At 41.5% G+C, this 24,066-nt stretch overlaps 1 protein-coding gene across 1 annotated transcript in view; it reads right to left on the bottom strand.

The window, feature by feature from the left end:
* The window catches only part of TBC1D22A (TBC1 domain family member 22A), a 119,487-nt gene that overhangs the window by 13,541 nt on the left and 81,880 nt on the right, over window positions 1-24,066 (bottom strand). The window contains exon 12 of the mRNA XM_083575229.1: window positions 13,313-13,408. Within this exon, the coding sequence (XP_083431355.1) occupies window positions 13,313-13,408 (96 nt within the window). The remainder of the gene's footprint in view (window positions 1-13,312; window positions 13,409-24,066) is intronic.

The raw sequence follows: 24,066 nt of genomic DNA, 5'->3' as shown, positions 1-24,066 counted from the left end.
GCTGGGGCAGCCCAAACAGATGGGTGGAGTATAAATAAATAATCATCATCATCATCATTATTATCATCAAATAGACCATCCCTATTTTCATCAGAAAAATGATGGACGGTATGTCTTTGTAAGCTTGCACAATTTGTCACTGAATTCTGCAGCACTGGTTTTAGGGTCCTGCCACTGTGCCTGGCAAGAGAGCAATAAAAATATACAGTATATATAAAAGACAGGGAAACTACTTCCATCATGCCCAGCTCCAAAGAAGTACAAAACGATATTGCATATAACTGTCTCATGCACTTAGCCTAGATTGGTTTAACACTAGTGAAAATGAACCTACTGTTGCCTTACTGTGAGGTGTGCAGCTGCTAGACAGAACAATGCAGAGAAGTATGATCTAAAGAGTGTCTTGTGTATACAGACATCCAAGTCTGAACACTAAACCAATTATTCTTGCCATTAGAATCCAACACAGGCTGATTTCCAAGTAACTGGGAACAGAACTGTTCAATTTAGTTTTGAATAGCCAGTAATTTTCTGCTTAAAAAATCTGGAAAGTCATTATTTTAAAAACTAACTACCAGGAGGAATTTTACATACAGCATTTTCTAGTTTGCTTCCCACCCCCACCCCCTTAAAAGCTTTCTCCTTTTTTTTGCCAAAGGGACGCCTCTGTGCATTTAAAAATGTGTTTGTGTGCACACTTGCTAAGGCTCAAGCAAGGGGGAAGCGCTCAAAATCATTGGCAAAGTGCACCATCTCTGAAGGGAATCTCTAGAAACAAAATGAAATAAGAAGAAAAGTGCTAGATTCTTTTAACCGCGCAGTTCATTTAGCGATCAGCGGTGATGCATCACTTACTGGCGAAGAAATATCCATGCTCAGGGGAAACGGTGGCACATATTGAGCAAGACATGAGAGAGACAAGGTAACATGCCTGAATCATCAGTGGAGCATGAATTCGGCCCCTTTTGAATAGCTGGAGCCAATCCAAACATACCACCACCTCATTTATTTCTGTACGTGCTGCGGAGGTAGGCTGGTTGCAGTAGAGAGTTGGCAAGCCCAATTGTATGCCTGCTGCGTCGTGCTGGTTACTCATGCTGCTATTCTGCCACACTGATGCTGTTACTGCATTACTTTATGATGAGGCTTTCATCACGGTCAAATCAAGTGCAGAAATGTAGAAGATAAACTACGTGTCCGGACAAACAACACTTGCCTCTCGGTATTCTTATTTGAGATTTCAGCTTGAGCCAATTCAAGTTTAACAAATCTCTCAAGGATTATACAAGAGTTTCATAGGCCTTAGAGAGAATAATAGGTACAGGAATGGGGCGTTAATGTTAAGACAGACTTTATAGAAATCGTTTCCTAGCCAAAAAGCAGCTATATAAAGTTGCAGCTATATAAAGGCCTTATGGGAAAACTGGTTTTTCTAATTTTTTCCTGGCTTTGCAGCGGCTTTTCATCCATTTTACACAGCAAGAACGCAAGTGAGTTTTTGAAATAATTCCTGGAAATCTGGAATGCTTACTAATTTTTATTATTGCAACTAAAAGTAGATCCTGGAAGAAACAGGGCCATGAGATCAATGGTAGAACATACGCAATGATATCCTGTGAGCTCCAGTGAAGAGGCTTCAAACAAACACTGCAGAAAACTGTGGAGAGCTAGATTCAAAACACATGGTAAATAAGTGCTGACTATGATAGGCAAGTAAAATTATATTTAGTAATGCTACTATGGGTTTGTTCCTTCTGTTCTACATATTAATATACTGCCTAAATGAGAAAATGGCTCCTAAGTGGTTTACAATCAACTATAAAATCGATAATTAAAATACACAATAAACCAGTTGAATCACAGCATTAAAAACATCCATACTTAAAATATATAATGAAACAAGGCAGTTGAAAACTATTGAAACAAATAAATCAGGAAGTTGGAGTTCAGGGGGATGCAGGCCTAAACAGGTGTGTCTTCAAGAGCTGGTGGAATGCCAATACCGATGGGACCTCTTTTATTTCACCAGGAAGAGCATCACACATTGTTGGTGCCACCGATGAAAACTTAGGGCTAAATTATTTACGGCATGGTCAAATATATGAACTTGGCTAAGGTGTTGATGTAGCTAAAAGGCTACCAACGACAAGAAGGAATGCTAACACAATGCTTAGGAGAATGTCACAGTTGTTTTGTTAAAAAGGGGGGGGGGAATCCTAAGGGGAATTTTTGGATTGCTTCTTTCTTTGGGCAGGGTGGGGAATAAGGAAATGACCTGGGAAAGAGAATTATTAGCTGGCTGTGTTAACTCCATATTGCCCATTTTGTTGCCCAGCTCACTTGTGAACACAAAGTATTCTCTCCTCACAGTATTCTCTCCTCATATATTTGTCACAAAATGCCAAGAACTCTGTTACATGGCAACTTGCCTTATGTGGTTACTGAACAATAAGTGCACACAAAAGTGGTTTTCACAGATTATTGGACAGTTACAGCACAAACAGAAGCTGACCTTTACTGCTTGAAAGGATGAGCCAGTTAAATGTGATCAAATGCCCTGAAATGGCTGAACTTTAATTTAACCTAGCTCCAGCCTTAGATGTCCATGTAAAACAAGGAACCAGCAAAGCCATTTTCCTCCTCTTCTTCTTCTTCTGCTTCTTGTTTTTATATTATGCCACAACTGAGAGCTGTGAAACCTTGCTGTGATATGCTGGACTCTGAGCTTGTGCAAACTTGGGGGGGGGGCGGGTAACCACCCCAAAAAACCACAACTTCCTCTAAAGGTAAACCCAGGTGGTGAGAGCTGACAGGAATGGGGGTAAATTTTTGCTCGGTATGCTTGGAGGAACTCCAAGGTTGGCAGAAAATAATAATAATAAATAACAGAATCTGGGGAGTGGGGAATCCCCCTGCCAAGAGGACAATGAGATTTGCGCATGCTCAGTTGCCACAGAATGTTAAATTTCGGCTTGAAAAGAAAACTTTGTTTGTTTCTATTAATTATATTTTCATACTGCCCTTCATCTTGAAGGAATGGGGGGGGGGAGGGTTGAGTCAGTTTTTAAACTTACTACACAGAAACCCATTCCTTCAATCTGATAATTACAGGGCGATTGACAATATAAAAACACAAAAACACATGACATGTAAGAAGCAAATTTTGGATATGATGTGCATAGCTTTAGTTTTCATGAAGGTATAAGCCTTGTTTTTGTAGAACCTTTAGTTTCGCTATGTGTAGTCATATCTTAAAGGGTAAGGGTAAAGGGACCCCTGACTGTTAAGTCCCGTCGCGGACGACTCTGGGGTTGCAGCGCTCATCTCACTTTACTGGCCGAGGGAGCCAGCGTTTGCCCGCAGACAGCTTCCGGGTCATGTGGCCAGCATGACTAAGCTGCTTCTGGCGAACCACAGCAGTGTACGAAACGCCGTTTACCTTCCCGCCGGAGTGGTACCTATTTATCTACTTGCACTTTGACGTGCTTTTGAACTGCTAAGTTGGCAGGAGCAGAGACCGAGCAACGGGGAGCTCACCCCATCGCGGGAATTCGAACCGCCAACCTTCTGATCGGTCAGCAACCTTTTTCAGCCATGGGCCGGTCCACCGTCCCTCAGACCATGTGGTGGGCCGGAATATATTTTGAAAAAAAATATGAATGAATTCCTAGGCCCACAAATAACCCAGAGATGCATTTTAAATAAAAGGACACATTCTACTCATGTAAAAACATGCTGATTCCCGGATCGTCCGCGGGCTGGATTAAGAAGGCGACTGGGCCTTAGGTTGCTAAGCCTGCCCTAGGCTCGGTGGTTTAGACCACAGCGCCACCCATGTCCTAGTCATATCTTAGCTTCTGTTATTGTTCTGGTAGTACAGCATGCAGAAATCATCTCTCAGGTGAATGGTAACAAGTATACTAATACAAGTCTAGATCCCTTCCCTTCCGCCTGACATGATATCAGAAAGTGACTCCCTCCTTTTTCTTTATACCTCCTTTTTACCTCCTCGATACAATCAGCTGCACACCCATTTCTTTACGGCACCCTTTCTGGGTGCAATAAACTCCTCCTTCCACCCTTAGTTTCCTAACTTCCTGCCTGCCTTATCTGTGAATCATTCATTTTATTTGTGATGACTGCAGGGATTCAACTGCACTTTTCTCCTGAAGGAGCAGACTGCAATTTATTTATTTTTATTTTTGTCCTAGAGGAGGTGTTGCGGCTGTGAAACAAATGAGAGAAGAGGGAAGGTAAGACAGAGCCAGAGTGGCAGCTTTGAGAAGAATCTGCAGCGACGACTCGGCCGCATTTCCACAGCCAAAGCAGAGACTGAAAGAAGCCTTGATCAATTTCAGGGAAGACTGCATAGCAGATGAGACATAGAACATCCAAAGACTAAGGTATAATCTGACCTACTTACTGCAAATGCAGAACAACAATGCATTAGAACCCTACAATACCTATCTGCATGTATTTTTGAAAGAGAGAAAAAATACAGCACTAAACCATGTTCAGCCAGAACTATAGAAATGCAAAGACTGATATAAGCTAAAGACTAAAGATGTTTATCTATAGATTTAGCATTGAGATAGCAGAAGCACATTGATGCTAAATGTATTGGTAACTGGAACCTACATGTAAATGAAGTCACACACTTAACTATTTTGCAGTTACTGGGTGTGCTCAGTGCGCCAGCTATGTACTTGCAGGTGATGCAGCTGTTCCATTCAATCCATGACTGGCTTCGTAATCAATCCATATCAAACAGTCTTCACTCTATCCACCGGATTGACAGATTCTGGACAGATCTCGTCACAGAACAAAGGTTGATGAGAACATTAAAAACAGAGGCCATCTGACACAGTGGAAGAGGCTGATGGAAGACTGCGCAACAATAGTCTGGTAGGTGCACAGTATGCCAATACATTCCAGCATCCCCATTACATGCCACCTCTGGTGTCTTTTCAGCACCGTCCTTTTTCAACAAGGGTGCACATTTTTATCCCAGCCTATATCTGTCTTGGATTTGAAATGGCTTTTATTTAAGAAGCCGCTTTTCTGTTTTTTTCAAAAAAAGGAAATGGTTTTTACCGTATTTACTCGAGTCTAATACACATCTCATTTTTTGCCAAATTACCATATTTTTTGCTCTATAACTTACTTTTTCCCTCCCAAAAAGTAAGGCGAAATGTGTGTGCGTCTTACGGAGCGAATGCAGGCTGCACAACTATCCCAGAAGCCAGAACAGCAAGAGGGATTGCTGCTTTCACTGCGCAGCGATCCCTCTTGCTGTTCTGGCTTCTGAGATTCAGAATATTTTTTTTTCTTGTTTTCCTCCTCTAAAAACTAGGTGCGTCTTGTGGTCTGGTGTGTCTTATAGAGACAAAAATATGGTATGTTGCGAACATTAAGGTGTGCATTAGATGTGATGGAGCATTACATTCGAGTAAATACGGTACCCCCGGGTGCAAATCGGCTGCGCAGGGCCAGGTGCGCCCTCCCAGCCAGCTGTCATTGGGCCGGGGGCACGCTGCTCCATTCCACTCCTCTGCATCACTGCGCTGCTCAGTTCATGTGCCTTGCCACCTTGCGCACAGCTGCTGCCCGGCCAGACTAGTCGGAGCTGAGGGTTGCGCAACTGGTGAATCTGGACGAGAGGAGGCCAGGAGGCTGCTGGGCTGCATTTGGGGTGGACACCTGAGCCTGGGCAACCCGAGCATGCCAGCCACGTGGCCAGTCCTCAGTGTGCCCAGGCAGCAAAGGAGCCTGTGGGTGGGTGGGGACTGTAAAAAAGGAGGCCGCCCCTCCTGTAAGACAAGATAGTTTGAGGTGCTCAGCAGTGCTGGGGGATTTCTAGTGTGCACCCTTTTTTGCCAAATTACATTGCAAAAATTAGGATTCACATTAGATTCGATGGCGCATTCGACTCGAGTAAATACAGTAGTTGTTTTTATTATTGAGGTTTTTCCTGTGAAAGCACTTCAAGATACTGAATTAAATAAGTTAAATAAATAGCAGCCGCACAACAGTGACTTCACTTGCTGAAATTTATCACATATGCAGCAAACAGCATGCTGGCATGGGAACTTCTAAAAAGAAACATGATAACATGAACCTGAATGAATGCTTTGATAACCGCAACACGTTCAACATCGCTGATAGCAGCCTCAGAAGGCTGATAAGCTGTTTCCATGCTGCTTTTGGATATGGTTTTCCTTCTTGCAGAAGATGCAGGTGTTATGCAGAAAAGCAGACATCAGATTGGTCCCAGAAGTTGAGGTGCCCCTCCTGCCAAGGTGGGCTCACACCCAGGACCCTAACTCTGTCATCCTACTGTGGAAGCATACACCCACTCTCTCATGGAAAGTGCATCTGATCCCACCTACAAATGTGGCATCTGGTCCTCAGCAACAAGGCTATTTCCTACCCACCTGAGTCCAGTTCTGACACCTCTTCTTCTTCTGGCTGGTCAAAGTCCTTCCTCCCTCCCTGACCAGGCTGCACACTCTGCAGGAGGGATGATGGAGACGACTCGCAGATCTGCTTCCTCCTCTCTGACATTTAGAGTCACAAGGGGAGGATTGCCATTCCTGAGTGGCTGCTTTCTACTCTGTCATCTGCTCCTCCTCCTCTTGTGCCTGGGGCTGCCAAATTCGGTTCCTGGTGGAGCCAAGCAGGCAATGATACCTGTGTAGTTTGGCCTATAGACACCCAGAAGAGTTTGCTATTGCTGCGGAGAATGACCATATACTGTTACGGCTACAACATGGGGTCATGGCCGTGGGGGAAGTGATAACACAGATTTTATACAATTATCACACGCACACACATAAACCTTGATGTAAAAAGCAAGTTTCCATTTTGTAGCTGAAATACTGCAATAATTCAGCGTGGGCAAAAATATATCCCACTGTACAATAATATGTAATTCCTTGCTGAATTCATGCTTTTTAATCACTGCAATTGCTCCCAATTTATTAAATGAACTACTTTAAATTCATGAAGTTGGCCAAATTAAATATTTTCAGGTCACTGGGGCCATTTTCTAAATTAGACCCATGTTTATAGTAGTACTAATTTCCCCTCAGTATGCTGGCACAAATGACTATTACCACAGCAAATAGGGAGGTACAGTAAATACCTTCCTATTTTAGTTTTACAAACTCCTTCTGAAATTTGCACATTTTAGAACATCTTGGCTTTCTCTGTAATAGGATGGTTGTTTTATTAGTTGCTGTGAGGCTCAATTTGTTTTTATGCTCTGGCTTCTATAAACACATTAAATGATCAGACTTTCTTCTCTTTTTACATTTGTTAAGAAAATCTATATGGAATGCTGATCAAAATTGCAATTTACATATGAATTTACACACACACACACACACACACACACACACACACACACTATCCAAATCCCATGCATATGGAGCAAGAAGACGGCATAAGATGAGGTGGGGAACTGAGGTGCTAATGGACTCCAATTTCCATCAGCAAAGCCAACAGTCACAGATTATGAGAGATACAGTCATGCAACTTCTGGAAAGGGCATAGGCTCCCTATCCCTGCTCTAAGATGAGCGTAACCTAACATATTTCAGTGAAGGCTATGCAATGTCCTTTGTAAGTAGCATGTACCAGTGCTCAACTATGAATGTAAACATGTTCAGGATACAGTCTATCCCAATGCAAGCAAAGCACACAGATTTAATAAGGAATGATCCAATTATTTTATTGGAGAATAGGCAAGCGGCGCAGGGAATACCAACAGGACAAATGAGGAAAGCAGGACCTTAAAAGAAATACGGTACCGAGAAAATAGTTTTAGGAAGAAGCTATATTCCTTTTGAAAAAGCTTAGATCTAACAACAACATAAGAATGTGGAAAAATCACATAGTTTCTGGGGTAACGTTGTGCATTCATGAATGTTTGAAGTGTTTTATACACAGTAAAGGATCAACTGCCTCAACTAAATCTGGCTGGGAGCTGTGGAGATACTTTGTAAAAGCATATGGCCAGGAAGGTTGCAGTAGGACGTGGGAGATCAGGGCTGAAAACCTCAGCCAGACATGAAGCTCACTCGGTGATCTCAGGCCAGTCAGTACCTCTCAGCTTTACCTTGGGAATGTGACCAAATTAGGAATGGGAAACGGCCCTGTAACGAAATTAGCAAATATCATGATAGAAATGGAGGCACGAGAGAGTTCAAAGGCACAGGAGGAAGGAGAAGTGACTACAATGTTATTCCAAAGGTCCCCAAACACTCTTGAGCAGATTTTTTTTGGGGGGGCGGGGGAGGATGCACAAGTGACTGAGGAAGGGGGAAGTAGTGAAAACCGTTTCTCATGCTTTCTGCTAACAGCATCCTCTGCCGGCTCACAGACTTCTATCAGTGGATATATACCAATATCAGGAAAAATCCAGTTCTTAAAATGACTAATAAATATTCCACCTTTGTTGAACAATTCAGAACTTACATGTTTCAAAATATACGGAACATAATAGTTCAAAGTAATGTTTTATTTCGCTTCCCTGAGCTTTGTAGCATCGTGTTTAGACAAGTTTTATCATCTTCATTTGTCTGAAGTAGCATCAATGTCTTCAAATGAAATACTGTTTTCTAATCATCACACATTTTAAACAGACAGAGTCGAGATTTCAATGAGTGTGCGCTTGCGTTTTTTGAACCAACACTGCTTACTGGATACTTCTGAACTGCTGTGCTTCATTTCAATTTTTACCATCAACCAAGAGCAACCTTCTGGTTCATGTCTCAAACCCAAGTGTCATGGGGCTCTACAGAGGCACTTAGTTCCCACCCCAGAAGTCCAAACTCAATCTTTACCATCAACCAAGAGCAACCTTCTGGTTCATGACTCAAACCCAAGTGTCATGGGGCTCTACAGAGGCACTTAGTTCCCATCCCAAAAGTCCAAACTCATTACATTCAGTCAACAGCACAGAACTCTTAAGATACAACAGGATTTTGTAGCCAGAAATTGGTCATTTTGGTTGAGTTTATTTAACCGCTTCCTAGCTTGAGTTTTTGCAGACAGGATTTTCTAGGCATTCATATGACATTCTTGAATTTTGAGACTTCTATTTAAAGTATTGATTTCAAAAGGTGGAGGTGCCCCTGAAACAGATATTCAGGCTGTTGGGCAGATGAGCAGCCTTTCAGCAAGAGGAGGCAGAAACCCTTGCTCTGTATCTACTGAATGGAAGAGGCACATGGTCATCACACAGCATGGGAAAAGCGAGAAGGAGGCTATCACCATTCTTCCCTAGAAGTAGGTGACTGTGCTAGACTACAACCCCCTTGAAAAAGCCTGTATAAATAGGGATTTCAAGAATGCTCCTTATTTGTCCTTAACTGTTACTGTTAAAAAGTAATCTGACCCACAAGTTATCCAACAAGAGGTAGTAATTTGCCTGAAAACTACGAATCACATATTTGTATTTAACAGGGCAACTGATCAAGACTGGTAACAGTTGGAACTGTCAAGTTATTAGGACTCTGATCTGCTAGGATCCATATCCTGACAGGGTTTATTGCTACAAAACTGTTTAGCATTTCAAAACACAGCAGAACCAATCAACATGGAATTGTGCATGTGCTTTCTAGTGACAGATTCAAAATACAAGTGCATGGGATTTTCTTTCCCTGAGCGAAGAGTTATCAGTGTTCAATTGAGCAAAATGTTTAACAGCTGAGCACTAAATGGCCTGAATGCTGCCATCTCTTGGAAACATCCTAACAAAAGTAACTGAGAAATTGGGCTTGTTTTGTTTTGTTTTTTAAAATCGGCTCTAGAGCTAAGACCAAGACAAACCATATTCTTTGTCTCCTCACACTTTCTTCCAAGACTTTGATTTGGTATTCACTTTTTATTGTCAGTGCCTAGACTTCTTATCCTGCATCAGTTCTTTCAAATGCCACAAGGAAATCCTTGGGCAAATACAATCACATAAGGGACATTAGCCCATATTAAACACACTGCCTCAATTAAAATAAAATCATTAATGGAGACAAAACCCTTTGGTTAGTATGCACTTCATTATGCGTTTCGCTGTTTCAAGAATTCAAAAAGCATTCCTGGGGCAGATACCAAGAGCTGACCAATGACATTACAAGGTTAATAGCCCCGACCTAATCATATTAGAAATATTCAAGTTTCAAAGAGAGTCTATTGGAATCTGCATTTTATTAAACTGCTGAACAGTGCAGAAAGATGGCATTACACACTAAACTTATGCTTTATGGGATTAAAATGTTAGGATCAGAGACTCCGTAGAACAGAGTAGGCTCGAAAATGAAATGTTGCATAAGCTGGTGTTAGTGGAATGATCCTCAAAGCCCTTAGGTGCAGATTAGCCTATACGACTTTGTCCTTTTCAATCCTTTGTTTTCTTTCAGGCCACCTTTCGACCCTGAAACTGCTATAATTGCAGCTCTTCAGAGACAAAGTGAAGTGATATGTTGCTGATATGCTTCTTAGGTTGCTATGTTACAGTGATTATCTAATTAGGTACCTGCCTGAAGTGAATAATAATGGCAGCATTTAAACAAATCGATAAAATACATCCAATCAGTTCTTGGCAAGCCTTTATACCAGTTTTTATATATACTGGCTTAGAGAATAACCATTCAACTTTATGCTTGGGCAGCTCCATATAGGACTTGTATACCGTAAATGCTGACATATAAGACAATCTTTTAAGTGAGCCCATTTAATTGGTCTGGAAAGCAAGTTCCACTCTCTGAAAGTGTTGATAAAATAGAAGCTAATATAATAAAACATTAATGCTGTTTTTGCATCTTCTCTGAAAGCAAACATAGAGGTACAAAAGGAGAAGTAACAGTAAAAACATTTTCTAGATGTTGCAGGTTAAACTTACTTCAAATAAAGTGATTGTAAGGTTAACGCATGAGCAAAGTTTGCCTAGAACATTCTGCCGAGTTTTTAAACAAATTCAGTTGTATATCCTAGTAAACACTGATTCAGAGTTTCACGATGACTTACAAAATAAAATGAATAGGATCAACAGAAATGTAACGTCACATGCGTGTAATATATAAAAAGCTGTTTGAATGCACAACAAATCACAAGCCAGATTGTCATTTCCTAGAGGTCGGAGAGCATAAAAGTTGGTAAAAGGCACATTCTTGAAAAAAGACACCATAAGTGAACTACATTCCCGATTCTTCTAGGACCACAACCACATCCAGATCAGAAAAAAACTAGGATATCTCCTTATCACTATCATTTCTTTCTTGAGGTAGATTGATAAGAACACCTCTCTCTCTCTCTCTCTCTCTCTCTCTCACACACACACACACACACCTTTACAGTTTGAAATCTGAGGTCAGCAGAGTTAGTGAAGCTCAGTTTCACCAAAATACAATGACAGTACATAACACACGTACATACAACCCGGGTAGCTAAAATCTAAGCAGTTGTTTCATATCTAATGCCAGTTCAACTGATGCCTTACAGTACCTGCCATGCCATCTTCTAAAGTGATCATGCCAGTAAATTATATTAGAGCCTAAACTAAAGTTTGGCATCATAGTAGGCTGTAAGAAAAGTGGTTCTGCTAATTGTAGCTACTGTCCTGGGGTCAGAATGTCTTAGGCAATCCCATCCCATGATCTCATCTTAGCTGGAGATTGTCATGGGAATGGCATGTTATAGCTATACTGGGTTAAATAGACTGGATGTTTAAACCAGAATATTCCGCTCCTTCACTACTGAACATTTGTGTCAATTCTATTTAAGTTTCTGAAAAGGTAGATTTAATGTAGATAAATGTAGAACATTTCTAAGTGCAGTACAACCTGTCTCATGATTTGTGTGCAAGATGTAAAATTCATTAATTTACATTGTCTATGCTTAATTGATCACAGTGCTAAATGATGACTCCCTTCATATTCACCCCCATGACTTTGACGTTGACTTATTGTTCATTTCTTTAGCTAAAGCTGGGACATTTGAGATTTTCACAGGACTGAAGAAAAATAGATGCAAACGCTTGACAGTGCCAGGAGATAAAATAATTGTGCATGAAATTTAACTTATTCAACATTAAAATACAATGAGAACAAACGACTCGACATATTAATTCTATGTAGAACGGTATAATGGCTGAAATTGAAGGAAGTGTGGTTTCTGAACCACACTAACATATGCCTAGACTTACCTTTATTAATGTGTGATATACGGCTCTTTCTGGACTCAGCTTAAGTTATAATGGCAGCTTTATGTTGGCCACTGCTTCACTAAGTGGTAAGTTCACAAGAGCGTATTTTATTGCAGCCGAAAACTCGGGACATTTTGATTGATCAGCTTAGATCTAAAGATGAACCCCCTAAAGTTCAGGTGTCTATGTCCCAGAAATAATTTTCAAAAGGGGGGCGGGGAGAGAAATTAAAGTGACCATATGACCGGCTGGCTGAAACATAGCATGTGTCAGAAGTTCCATGCGAACAGGAGCTACTCCAAATTACCTCTGTATGTACAATGCATGCAGGCAAGATTTATGACAGTGAAGGTAACCCAACAGCCCCTGCTCACATATGTGAGAGAGGGCACATCCCTCTTATCTATCTGCAAAACTCCAGTGGGCCAGATGGGCCAGCTTTGTATCAGATGGCAAAGTGGCCATTGCTTCTTCCTTCCGTTGCCTTTTCACCTGGAATAAGCCGAATCGGTACTCCGACAACGAAACAAGCCTGCCAGCAACACAGTCACACAAACCATATAAAATGCATAGTCCCTCGATTACTGTCCCTCATCGCAGTGGTGAATGTCTCTTTGCTGGAAGAAATAGTCCCAGCTGCCTTGAAAGAGGCAGTGGTTCTTAAGAAGTCCTCCCTGGAACCTGAGCTACCATCAAATTGCCAATATCCCATTCCTGGGCAGGGTGTTTGAGAGGGTGGTGACGGCACCCAATTACGTGGATCCATTACAATCTGGTTTCAGTACTGCATTTCAGCTGTGCAATTCTCTCTCCTTGGAAGCACAGATGGCCACACTGCCTACTAAGAACTCATCTCTTCCGCAAGCTTTTGTAGGAGCTGGCTGAGTCTGCTCTGCATAGTACACTGTGTATTATTCTAGTGCTACTAGTTTTACCATCTGAATTGTTTCTGTGTGTGTGTTTTTTGTTATGTTTTTTATTCCTGCTGTAAACCACGTTTGCGGTGAAAAGCAATCTATAAATTCAATAAATAAAATAGTTTCATCTGAAACAGTTTCAAGGAAGACGTTTGCTTATTTCTTTTCCTGAAAACAAAGGCTACTTCACTTACTTGAAAGTCTCTTTCCTCTAAGATCTCCTTCTTCCATCTGACAAGGAAGGCAGCACACACATATAAATGGAAGTGAGAAAATCCCTCTGGTTCAGACTGAGAAAGAGAGAAAGAGAATTTATGTATAACCAGACAATAACTGCAGTTTATTCATTGTGATATTCTGTCATTTTTCTAGTTACTCCAAAGTTAATTAGCTCCAGGAGGTAAAGTTGTTCCTGATTTTTATGATTGAATTATTAAATCAAACTCCAAAATCAGATCCCAAATAATTTTATCTTTATTGCAGGTGGGGAATTGCTCACCAGGAACCAACACTATTTCAGAGTACTCTATCTAATTATATAAAAGGCATGCTATATCAATTAAGCTTTGCAGTAAGCATCAAGTAAAGATTTCTGGTGTCAGTCTTTGTGTTGAAAACTGCTTTAATTGTGCCAGTGAACCATCTTTTGCTGAGAGGAATAGACGGTGGGGTTTTAATCCTGTTTATTCTCCTTGACTTCTTGATTGTCTTTGTCACCATTTAGCATAGTAACATTATACACTGCCTGCCAAAACTGAGAATATGAGCATCACACTGGGATGCTTCCATTCCTACCTGTCAGAAAGGAAGAAAGGGCTTGTCCCTTGAGACCCAGCTTGTGGGATACCACAGAGATAAATCTTATTTCCCAAACTATTTAACATCAACATGAAGCTGAGATCATTAGAGCTTCTGAAGTTGAATGCCCCCAATACAATACCATTATACCATGAGAAATCCAGGTAATTACAAGCCTGTTGGCCTAGATTTTTTTCCAGGTAAATTGGTGGAAACTATTATTACAGGTAACACATTATTAAGCATATAGAAGAAAAAGTTTTGCTGAGGAAGAATCAGCATTGCTTCTGCAAAGTTACCGTATTTTTCGCCCCATAGGACGCACCGCCCTATAGGACGCACCTAGTTTTTTTGGGGGGGGGATAAAGAAAAAAAAATTACTTCCCCCCCCCAGGCATGGGGCTTGGCACCGGGCTCCCAAGGGTTGCGCAGAGCTTCCTGAAGCCTGGAGAGCACCGACCCCTCTCGCTCTCCAGGCTTCAGCGAAAGCCTGTATTCGCCCCATAGGACGCACACACATTTCCCCTTCATTTTTTGGGGGGGGGGAGTGCGTCCTATAGGGCGAAAAATACGGTAAATCCTCTGTCACAAGTATTTGACATCTTTGAGTATGTCATGATGTACGTGAACTTTCACAATGCTTTCAACAAAGTCCCTCCATCAAAGCTTTGAATAAAATTAGCAGACAGAGAAAAAGAGGCTGCTCCTATGGATTATTTCTAGATGATAATAATAATAATAATAATAATAATAATAATAATAATAATAAATTTTATTTATATCCCGCCCTCCCCAGCCGAAGCTGGGCTCAGGGCGGCTAACAACAATCAAAATAATCCAACATTCTAAAAACATTCATTATAAAATTAATTAAAATCAAATTAAAATCAAATTGATGGCAACCATTAAGCAAAATTCTGTGCAGATTGCCAGAGGAGGGGGTCAGGCTGCGCCCTGACCAAAGGCCTGGTGGAACAGCTCTGTCTTGAAGGCCCTGCGGAAAGATGTCAGACCTGAGAAACATGGAATCCGCCGACTTCACGTTCATTGGTGAGGTCTGAACTGATGGTGACTAAGCAAGAAAATCTGGAGCTCATGGTGGATAGTTCAATTAAAACTGCTCTGAAAAGGGCGAATTGCAATTAGGGGCTATTATTAGTATGCCACTGAACGCCAATTGCTGGAGAATAATAGCAGAAGAGTGCTAGTACTCTTCAAGCCCCATTTGTGGACTTCACTGTGGACATTGTGAACTTCTGACCCAAGCGGGATCTAATGTTCTCAAATGGAGGTGGGGGGGGGGAATATAAACAGTTTTCAGTCTAGGTCCAAGACGAACTAAACAAAGCCAGAGAAGAAACTCAGCACAAAGTTCATCAGAACCTTCGAATAATCTTTACCAAAAGTGAACACTGCTGTTATACAAGCTACATCCAACAGCTCTTTCAAAATAATTGTAATACATGCCATTTGCTCCTGATATTTTCCTTTTCCACATTGCGTTCCAATACTGTTTTCCTAGGCTCTTTTAAATCAAATCAAATGGGCTTAAGTATTCAATTCATTAAAGGAAAAATGCATATTCCCTTTAGATTTAAGAATTCATCATGGTTCAGAGATAAAACTAGGCTACAAAGTATTTCAAACGGATAGTCTTGGACAGTTTTGGAAATTGAGCAAAACACCTAATGCATAATTGCCTTTCCCAACACCTGCTACCTATTATAACTTTCCATTTGCAGCCCTTGAAGTTATGACCGGTTTCATCTTTAAATGTATAAAACGGCGGGCCAATAGCTAAAAGCTATTTTTTTAAAAAAAAATAAAAAATATCAAATATAAACAATGACCTTGATTTAAATATTTTAGCAAAAGATCTTAAGACAGATGTACAGCCTTCCAGAAGACTTATTCTGAACATATTAGGCATGACTCGGAGCGCATCACCACAGAGGCATCTGTCATCATCAATAAAAATCATTTAGAAGGTTAGCATCGCAAATATTACATTGCCTTGCAAAAAGTTTATCGCTTCTGTGGATGAAATCGAAGCCATTATTTCAGACTTGGCCCACAAAAATCTCATGAATTAATCAGGGGATGGACGTAGAACAGTGGGAAAGTTAAAGAAGTAAAGCAGAACATGTTCGTGGTAACAATGCGCCCCAACAGTTGAAAAAGAAATTGCTTTTATCTATAGAATACTGCTTTATTGGTGTTGTTGTTGTTTAGTCGTTTAGTCATGTCCGACTCTTCGTGACCCCATGGACCAGAGCACGCCAGACACTCCTGTCTTCTACTGCCTCCCGCAGTTTGGTCAAACTCATGCTGGTAGCTTCGAGAACACTGTCCAACCATCTCATCCTCTGTCGTCCCCTTCTCCTTGTGCCCTCCATCTTTCCCAACATCAGGGTCTTTCCAGGGAGTATTGGAGCCTCAGCTTCAGGATCTGTCCTTCCAATGAGCACTCAGGGCTGATTTCCTTCAGAATGGATAGGTTTGATCTTCTTGCAGTCCATGGGACTCTCAAGAGTCTCCTCCAGCACCATAATTCAAAAGCATCAATTCTTTGGCGATCAGCCTTCTTTATGGTCCAGCTCTCACTTCCATACATCACTACTGGGAAAACCATAACTTTAACTATACGGACCTTTGTCGGCAAGGTGATGTCTCTGCTTTTTAAGATGCTGTCTGGGTTTGTCATTGCTTTTCTCCCAAGAAGCAGGCATCTTTTAATTTCATGACTGCTGTCACCATCTGCAGTGATCATGGAGCCCAAGAAAGTAGAATCTCTCACTGCCTCCATTTCTTCCCCTTCTATTTGCCAGGAGGTGATGGGCCCAATGGCCATGATCTTAGGTGTTTTTTTTTATGTTGAGCTTCAGACCATACTTTGCGCTCTCCTCTGCAAGTGTATTTCGACACAGATATTGTGGGCTGCACATTGCCATGCCATGCAGCAGGTGGGGGGAGGGTAGCAAAGTTAAAATTTGACGCCCGAGCCCTCGTGCCGCCTTCCCAAAGCTGGAAGCTAAGTACAGTGGTGCCTCGCAAGACGAAATTAATTCGTTCCGCAAGTTTTTTCTTCTTGCGAGTTTTTCGTCTTGCGAAGCACGGTTTCCCATAGGAATGCATTGAAAATCAATTAATGCGTTCCTATGCAGACCGCCTTCAGACCAGGTCCGGGGACAGTCTGTCCCCGGACCTCTTCTGAAGGCTGGCGGGGGGAGAAGGACTTTTCTCCCCACCGCCAGCCTTCAGAACAGCCTTCTGAAGGCTGGCGGTGGGAAGAAAAGCCCTTCTCCCGCCGCCAGCCTTCAGAAGAGTTCCCCCAGGGCTGCCTAGGCTGCGGATAGCAGCCTGCTGCCCTGCGCCAGGGGCGCTCTGCTTAAGAGCGCCCCTCGTGTGGGGCAGCAGGCTGCTATCCGCAGCTTGGAGAGCCCTGCGGGGAGTTCCTGCAGGGCTCCCCAAGCTGCGAATGTCTGCCCCGCGCGAGGGGCGCTCTGAAGCAGAGCGCCCCTCGCACGGGGCAGCAGGCTGCTATCCGCAGCCTAGGCAGCCCTGGGGGAACTCTTCTGAAGGCTGGCGGCGGGAGAAGGGCTTTTCTTCCCACCGCCAGCCTTCAGAACAGCCTTCTGAATGTTGGCGGTGGGGAGGAAAACCTTCCTCCCACCGCAGGTCTTCAGGACAGGCCCGAGAACAGCGGGGAAGCGCAGCGCGCCTTCTCCTCTGTTCCCGGACCTGTCCTGAAGGCTTGCGGTGGGAGGAGGGCTTTCCTCCCCACCACCAACATTCAGAATGCTGTTCTGAACGTTGGCGGTGGGGAGGAAAAACCCTCCTCCCACCGCAAGCCCCGGGAACAGAGGAGAAGCGCTGCGCGCCTTCTCCTCTGTTCCCGGAGCTCCCACCGCAAGCCTTTAGGACAGGTCCGGGAACAGAGGAGAAGGCGCGCTGCGCTTCCCCGCTGTCCCCGGAGATTTCCCTGTGGGCTTTCGTCTTGCGAAGCAAGCCCATAGGGAAATTCGTCTTGCGAAGCCGCTAAAAAATCGGAAAACCCTTTCGTCTTGCGGGTTTTTCGTTTAGCGAGGCATTCGTCTTGCGGGGCACCACTGTACTGAGCTTTGGGAAGAAGGTGCAAGGCTCTGGCAGGGTCCTAGCTGGGAAAGTGCTAACTAGGCTTTGAGGAGGAGGCAGGAAGACTCTAGGACCATATCAGAGCCTCCTTCCCAAAGCCCAGGGCCTTGCTTTCACAGCCTTGGGAAAGCAGTGCAAGGGCTTGGAGGGGTGTCAAATGTTGCCGAGGGCCGCCAAAAAGGCAACGAGGGCCACACGCTGGACCACCCTGGTTTAAAGGGTTAATTCTTAGCCTTGGAGGGGGTTACAAACTTAACACCATTTTTATATCATTTCTAATAACTTTTAAAGTTGTAACATTTTAGACCTGCAATATGAATCTTGAAGGTATCAAATATTAACAGTATTCTTTCAAATGGTTTTGTTTTTTTTAAAAAGAGTACCACGCCATAGAAGTTAAATATTTAAGACAATACGAACTCTGAATAACTTTTTGTCATCAAAAATTCCTACCCTCTGAAAGGTAGAAAACTTTCAGGGGAAATAATTTTTTGAGTCTAGTCTAGGTAGAGGAAATTAAAACGATTAATTTCAGGCTCAAATAAATCTAACAGCAACTGCCTCTGATAGCCCTTCAACAAAGCTCATTCACCAACCAAGATTGTTTCAACTGGAAAAGAACATTTCTAGACTCACAAAAGGTCTGATGTTCCTGGAATGAAGTCCAAAGGCATCTTCTACTTTGGAATATAGCAATATAGTCATACCTCAAGTTGAATATGCTTCAGGTTGAGCGTTTTCAAGTTACGCTCCGTGGCGACCCGGAAGTAACGGAATGCATTACTTCCAGGTTTCGCCGCTCATGCATGAGCAGACGCTCAAAATGACGTCACGCGCATGCGCAGAAGCAGCGAAACGCAACCCGCGCACACACAGACGTGCAGTCGCGTGTTACGTTCTACTCAGAATGAGAACGGGGCTCCAGAACGGATCCCGTTCACATCCAGAGGTACCACTGTATCCTAAACTTGAGATTGTCGGATAATACGGTTGGCTAAGAATGCAAGCATCCACAATTCTTTTATTTTCTGCCCCCCCCCCTTTCTTTTAGAATAAACAGAGGTTGACAACTTGACATTTCATTTAGCGTTAGGGGAGAAATGACTAGTTTATATAATATTTCCTCCCTTCTTAAAACACATTAAATTGTTATTTGCAGATTCCTCTCCAACAAACATCCTGCAATTTATAAACCATTTAAGAATATCAGAAAGACACATCTGCAGTAACTGATCATCCCTCCAGGGAAAAATATAGGTATTCCCAATTGTTAAACCTGCTACCGGCGGTAATGGCATTCATCAGTGATTTTCTTGTGAGCTTTTACAATGGCCTTGCTACTTGACTGCAACCAGCTGTAAAGCTTCTTTATTCTGTTATCACATCCGCATGAGGGAATGAATGCCAAGGATTCAATAGTCCTGCTAAGGAAACAGTCACACAGTTGGAATAGCAATAAGTAGACTCAACTGAAGGCATCCTTTCACACTCCCTCGCTTTTGCAGAATGAATGCATGAATGACAAAAAATTAAAAAATTAAAATTCTCAGGTGCTGATGCTGAGGAAGATATACAAAATATAAATAAAATATAAAATAGAGCGTGTCACTGTTTAAAGAGAAGGGTCTGGAGAGGATATAAACTGATGTAGCATCATAACAGAGATAAAACTGGCAGGCTTTATTTTGCAATTGAGAAAGTACAGAGGAAAAATCCTAGAACCCATTCTATTAACAATAAGATGCTCTGAATTTCAACCAGAGATCATACTTCCTAAACTATCAAACACTTTTTATGCTTTCTTAGGGGATGGGAGCCTTCATGGTTTCTACGTTGAAGATAACTGAGATAAGCAAACTGGGGTAGTATTGTAGGTGTCTGAAATCTCATTTACTTCCAGCGCTTATAGCTATGCAATCCCTCAATCAGTTTATTATGGCCATAGAGGGCAGTGTAAAAATAGCTAAAATGCAAAATTATAAAAGCAAGATAGAATAATTATTTAAAAAACAAGCTGGAATAAGAGCAGGGAGACAAGAGTCGCTGACCAGCAGGTTAAAAAAAACTAGAATTCTAACTGTTTCTAAAGCAATCCAGTTGAAGACCGGGGAGGAAGAGTCATGTGTTCGAAACACAAGATTACATAAAATGTAGCATTATTCTGTGCATCTCCTATTACCCATAGAAAAACCATGATAAATCAAGGACAGCAAGCCTTATAGAGGCAACATTACTATTACATTTATAGCTATGCACACAAAAAAACGACTAGTTCTGCTGGGTTAAAATGTTTAAAAACTGGTCCTAATTAGAAACAGCTAAAACTGATGTGGACAAGATCGATCTTGCACATTTAAGACAAGCCATGAACTTCCTTGCTTACCCAACAGCCACAGTTCATCCATATATCTGACCAGAAACCAAACATCAATGACAAGAGGGAGAGCTAGGGGGGTGATTTGGAAGCAATGGGCAGGTTGCCAAGGAAACCACTTGCCAGACTGAGCGACTTTCATTCATGCCTTTGGACTAGTGGAACGTTCTCAATTTGAAAGATTTAGATTTCATACAAAGCAGAAGCTCGATTCCTGATTATTCAACATTACTCCACTACTGCAGCTTCTGCATAGACTCTGTACTGGAGTCTTCTCACAACATGGTGTTTCGAACTACAATTCCCAACAGCCTCAGCCAGCACAGCCAATAGTCATGGATGATAGGAACTGTAGTTCAAAACATCTGGTCAGCCCAAAGAGAAGGGTCCTATGCTATGTTTCAGGTTCAGTTCAAGGTGCTGGATCAAATTTTAACATCCTTAAATGGCTCAGTTCCGACATATCTGGAGGAGTCCCTGCTTATTTCATATCACCATCTCAAATATCTGGCACTGTCTTCTGGTCTGGTCAGTGCCTGGGTGTAACCCCTGAGTTCCATGAGGGATGAAAGGCAGCATAAAAATGAAAGAAATCAATAAATAATATCAATCAGAAGTGAAACTAACACCAACTGGTTCCTTCAGATGGAGAATGAATGACACCTTGTTTAGGGATGAGGAAGTGACCAAGAAGGCCCAAAAAACCTTGAGAGACTATTTCGAGATAAATATGAATACCATGGTTGAAAAAAGAGTAATCTGGGACGCAAGTAAAGCGGTTATGAGAGGGTTTCTGATCCAACAGAATGCAATAAAGAAGAGAACTCAAAATGAGAAAAAAGATAAAATTTTGGAGAAAATAAAGGAAGGTGAGAAGAAACTGAGAGCGAAACCGAAGTCGCAAGAGATTTTGAGAGAAATAAAGTTATATCAAGTACAGTATATGAAAATGATGAACCAGGAAACAGAATGGAAAATTAAACAGATGAGACAAAAGACATTTGAGTCGGCCAACAAATGTGGGAAATTATTGGCTTGGCAAATGGAAACAAGACAAAAGCTTAACACCATTATAAATTTGGAAGTTGAAGGAAATAATATACTGAATCCAGTGGTGATTAGAAATTGTTTCCAGAGGTATTTCAAACAACTATATACACAAGGGCCACAGAAAGAAATTGACATTGACCGATTTTTGAAAATAAATGGACTACAAAAAATTTCTCAAGAAAATAAGCTAATGCTGAATTACAAAATAACTGAACAGGAGGTAGAGGGTGCCATTCAAAATATGCAATTGGGTAAATCTCCAGGGCCGGATGGCTTAACTTCAAGATACTATAGATCCTTAAAAAATTGGATAATACAACCACTAAAGGAAGTTTGTAATGAAATTTTGGAAGGGAAAAAAGCACCAGAGTCGTGGAAGGAAGCTTATATTACACTTATACCGAAAAGTGAGTCTGAGAAGACGCAGCTTAAGAACTACCGCCCCATATCTCTACTTAATGTGGATTACAAAATTTTTGCAGATATTTTGGCTAAAAGATTAAAAAAAGTACTAATGGAAGAGATACATAAAGATCAAGCAGGCTTTCTCCCGGGTAGATACTTGTCGGATAACACGAGAAATATAATTAATATTCTAGAAAAATTACAAGTGAACATCAATACTAAGGCAGTTTTGATATTTGTGGACGCGGAGAAAGCTTTTGACAACATTTCCTGGAGTTTTATGAAAAAGAATCTACAAGGGATGGGGGTTGGTCAAGGTTTTGAAAATGGTATAGGCGCAATATATTTTGAACAAAAGGCCAAACTAATTGTTAATAATGTGGTGACGGAGGAATTTAAGATAGAGAAAGGGACACGACAAGGTTGCCCAATTTCCCCATTGCTTTTTATATCGGTCCTGGAGGTTCTCTTAAATATGATTAGAAGGGACCAACTGGTTAAGGGTATACAGGTCGGAGCTAAACAGTACGAATTGAAAGCATTTACAGATGATCTAGTATTGACATTACAGGAGCCAGAATCTAGTACTAAAAGAGTATTGGAACTGATTCAAGAATTTGGTCAGGTTGCAGGATTTAAGTTGAACAAGTTAAAGACCAAGGTTCTAGAGAAAAATCTAACAGTGATTGAGAGAGAGAGGTTTCAGAAGGAGACAGGTCTAACATTGGTTAAGAAAGTGAAATACCTGGGGGTTAATATGACAGCCAAGAATGTGAATTTATTTAAAGACAACTATGAAAAGTGTTGGATGGAAGTCAAAAAAGATTTAGAAATATGGTCAAATTTGAAGCTTTCATTGCTAGGCCGCATTGCTGTGATAAAAATGAATGTATTGCCAAGAATGTTGTTTTTGCTTCAAACATTGCAAATTTTGGACAAAATGGACTGTTTCAAGAAGTGGCAGAGAGATATTTCTAGATTTGTCTGGCAGGGCAAGAAGCCTAGAATAAAATTCAAAATACTAACTGATGCAAAAGAAAAAGGTGGATTCGCCCCGCCAGACCTTAAACTTTACTATGAATGAGCAGCATTTTGCTGGTTGAAAGAATGGCTGCTTCTTGAGAACACAGACATTTTAGACTTAGAAGGTTTCAATAATGTATTTGGGTGGCATGCATATTTGTGGTATGATAAGGTTAAAGCACATAAAGCATTTAAAAACCATATTGTCAGGAAAGCATTGTTTAATGTCTGGACAAGATACAAAGACTTACTTGAAAATAAAACCCCAAGGTGGTTATCACCGATGGAAGCGAAGGCCCAGAAAAAGCTCAATATGGAGGCCAAATGGCCGAAATATTGGGAGATTTTGGAACAAGAAGGAGACAAATTGAAATTGCAGAGCTTTGAGAAACTAAAAGAAAAAGTGTGAGATTGGCTTCATTATTTTCAAATAAGGGAGGCTTACAATTTGGACAAGAAAATTGGCTTCCAGGTGGAAAAATCAAAATTGGAAACAGAACTGTTAGACCCCAAAACTAAGATATTATCAAGGATGTATAACTTGCTGTTGAAATGGAATACTCAGGATGAAACGGTGAAATCTGCTATGATAAAATGGGCACAAGATGTCGGACATAACATTATGTTGGCTGACTGGGAACAGTTATGGACCACAGGTATGAAATTTACGGCATGTAATGCCTTAAGAGAGAATATTATGAAAATGATATACAGGTGGTACATGACACCAGTCAAGCTTGCAAAAATCTATCATTTGCCCGATAATAAATGTTGGAAATGTAAAGAAAATGAAGGTACATTCTTTCACCTTTGGTGGACGTGCCCAAGGATTAAGGCTTTCTGGGAGATGATCTATAATGAAATGAAAAAGGTATTTAAATATACCTTCCTGAAGAAACCAGAGGCCTTTCTCCTGGGCATGGTCGGCCAATTGGTGCCAAAGAAGGAAAGAACTCTCTTTATGTATGCAACAACAGCAGCAAGAATACTCATCGCAAAGTATTGGAAGACACAAGATTTACCCACCCGGGAAGAATGGCAGATGAAGCTGATGGACTATATGGAAGTGGCGGAAATGACTGGCAGAATCCGAGACCAGGGAGAAGAGTCGGTAGAAGAAGATTGGAAGAAATTTAAAGATTATCTACAGAAATATTGTAAAAT

Source organism: Podarcis filfolensis (assembly GCF_964270895.1).
Source record: "Podarcis filfolensis genome assembly, chromosome: 10".
Taxonomy (NCBI): Eukaryota; Metazoa; Chordata; class Lepidosauria; order Squamata; family Lacertidae; genus Podarcis; species Podarcis filfolensis.
Note: the sequence above shows the minus strand (reverse complement) of the source record. Positions and strands in the feature narration are given on the sequence as shown.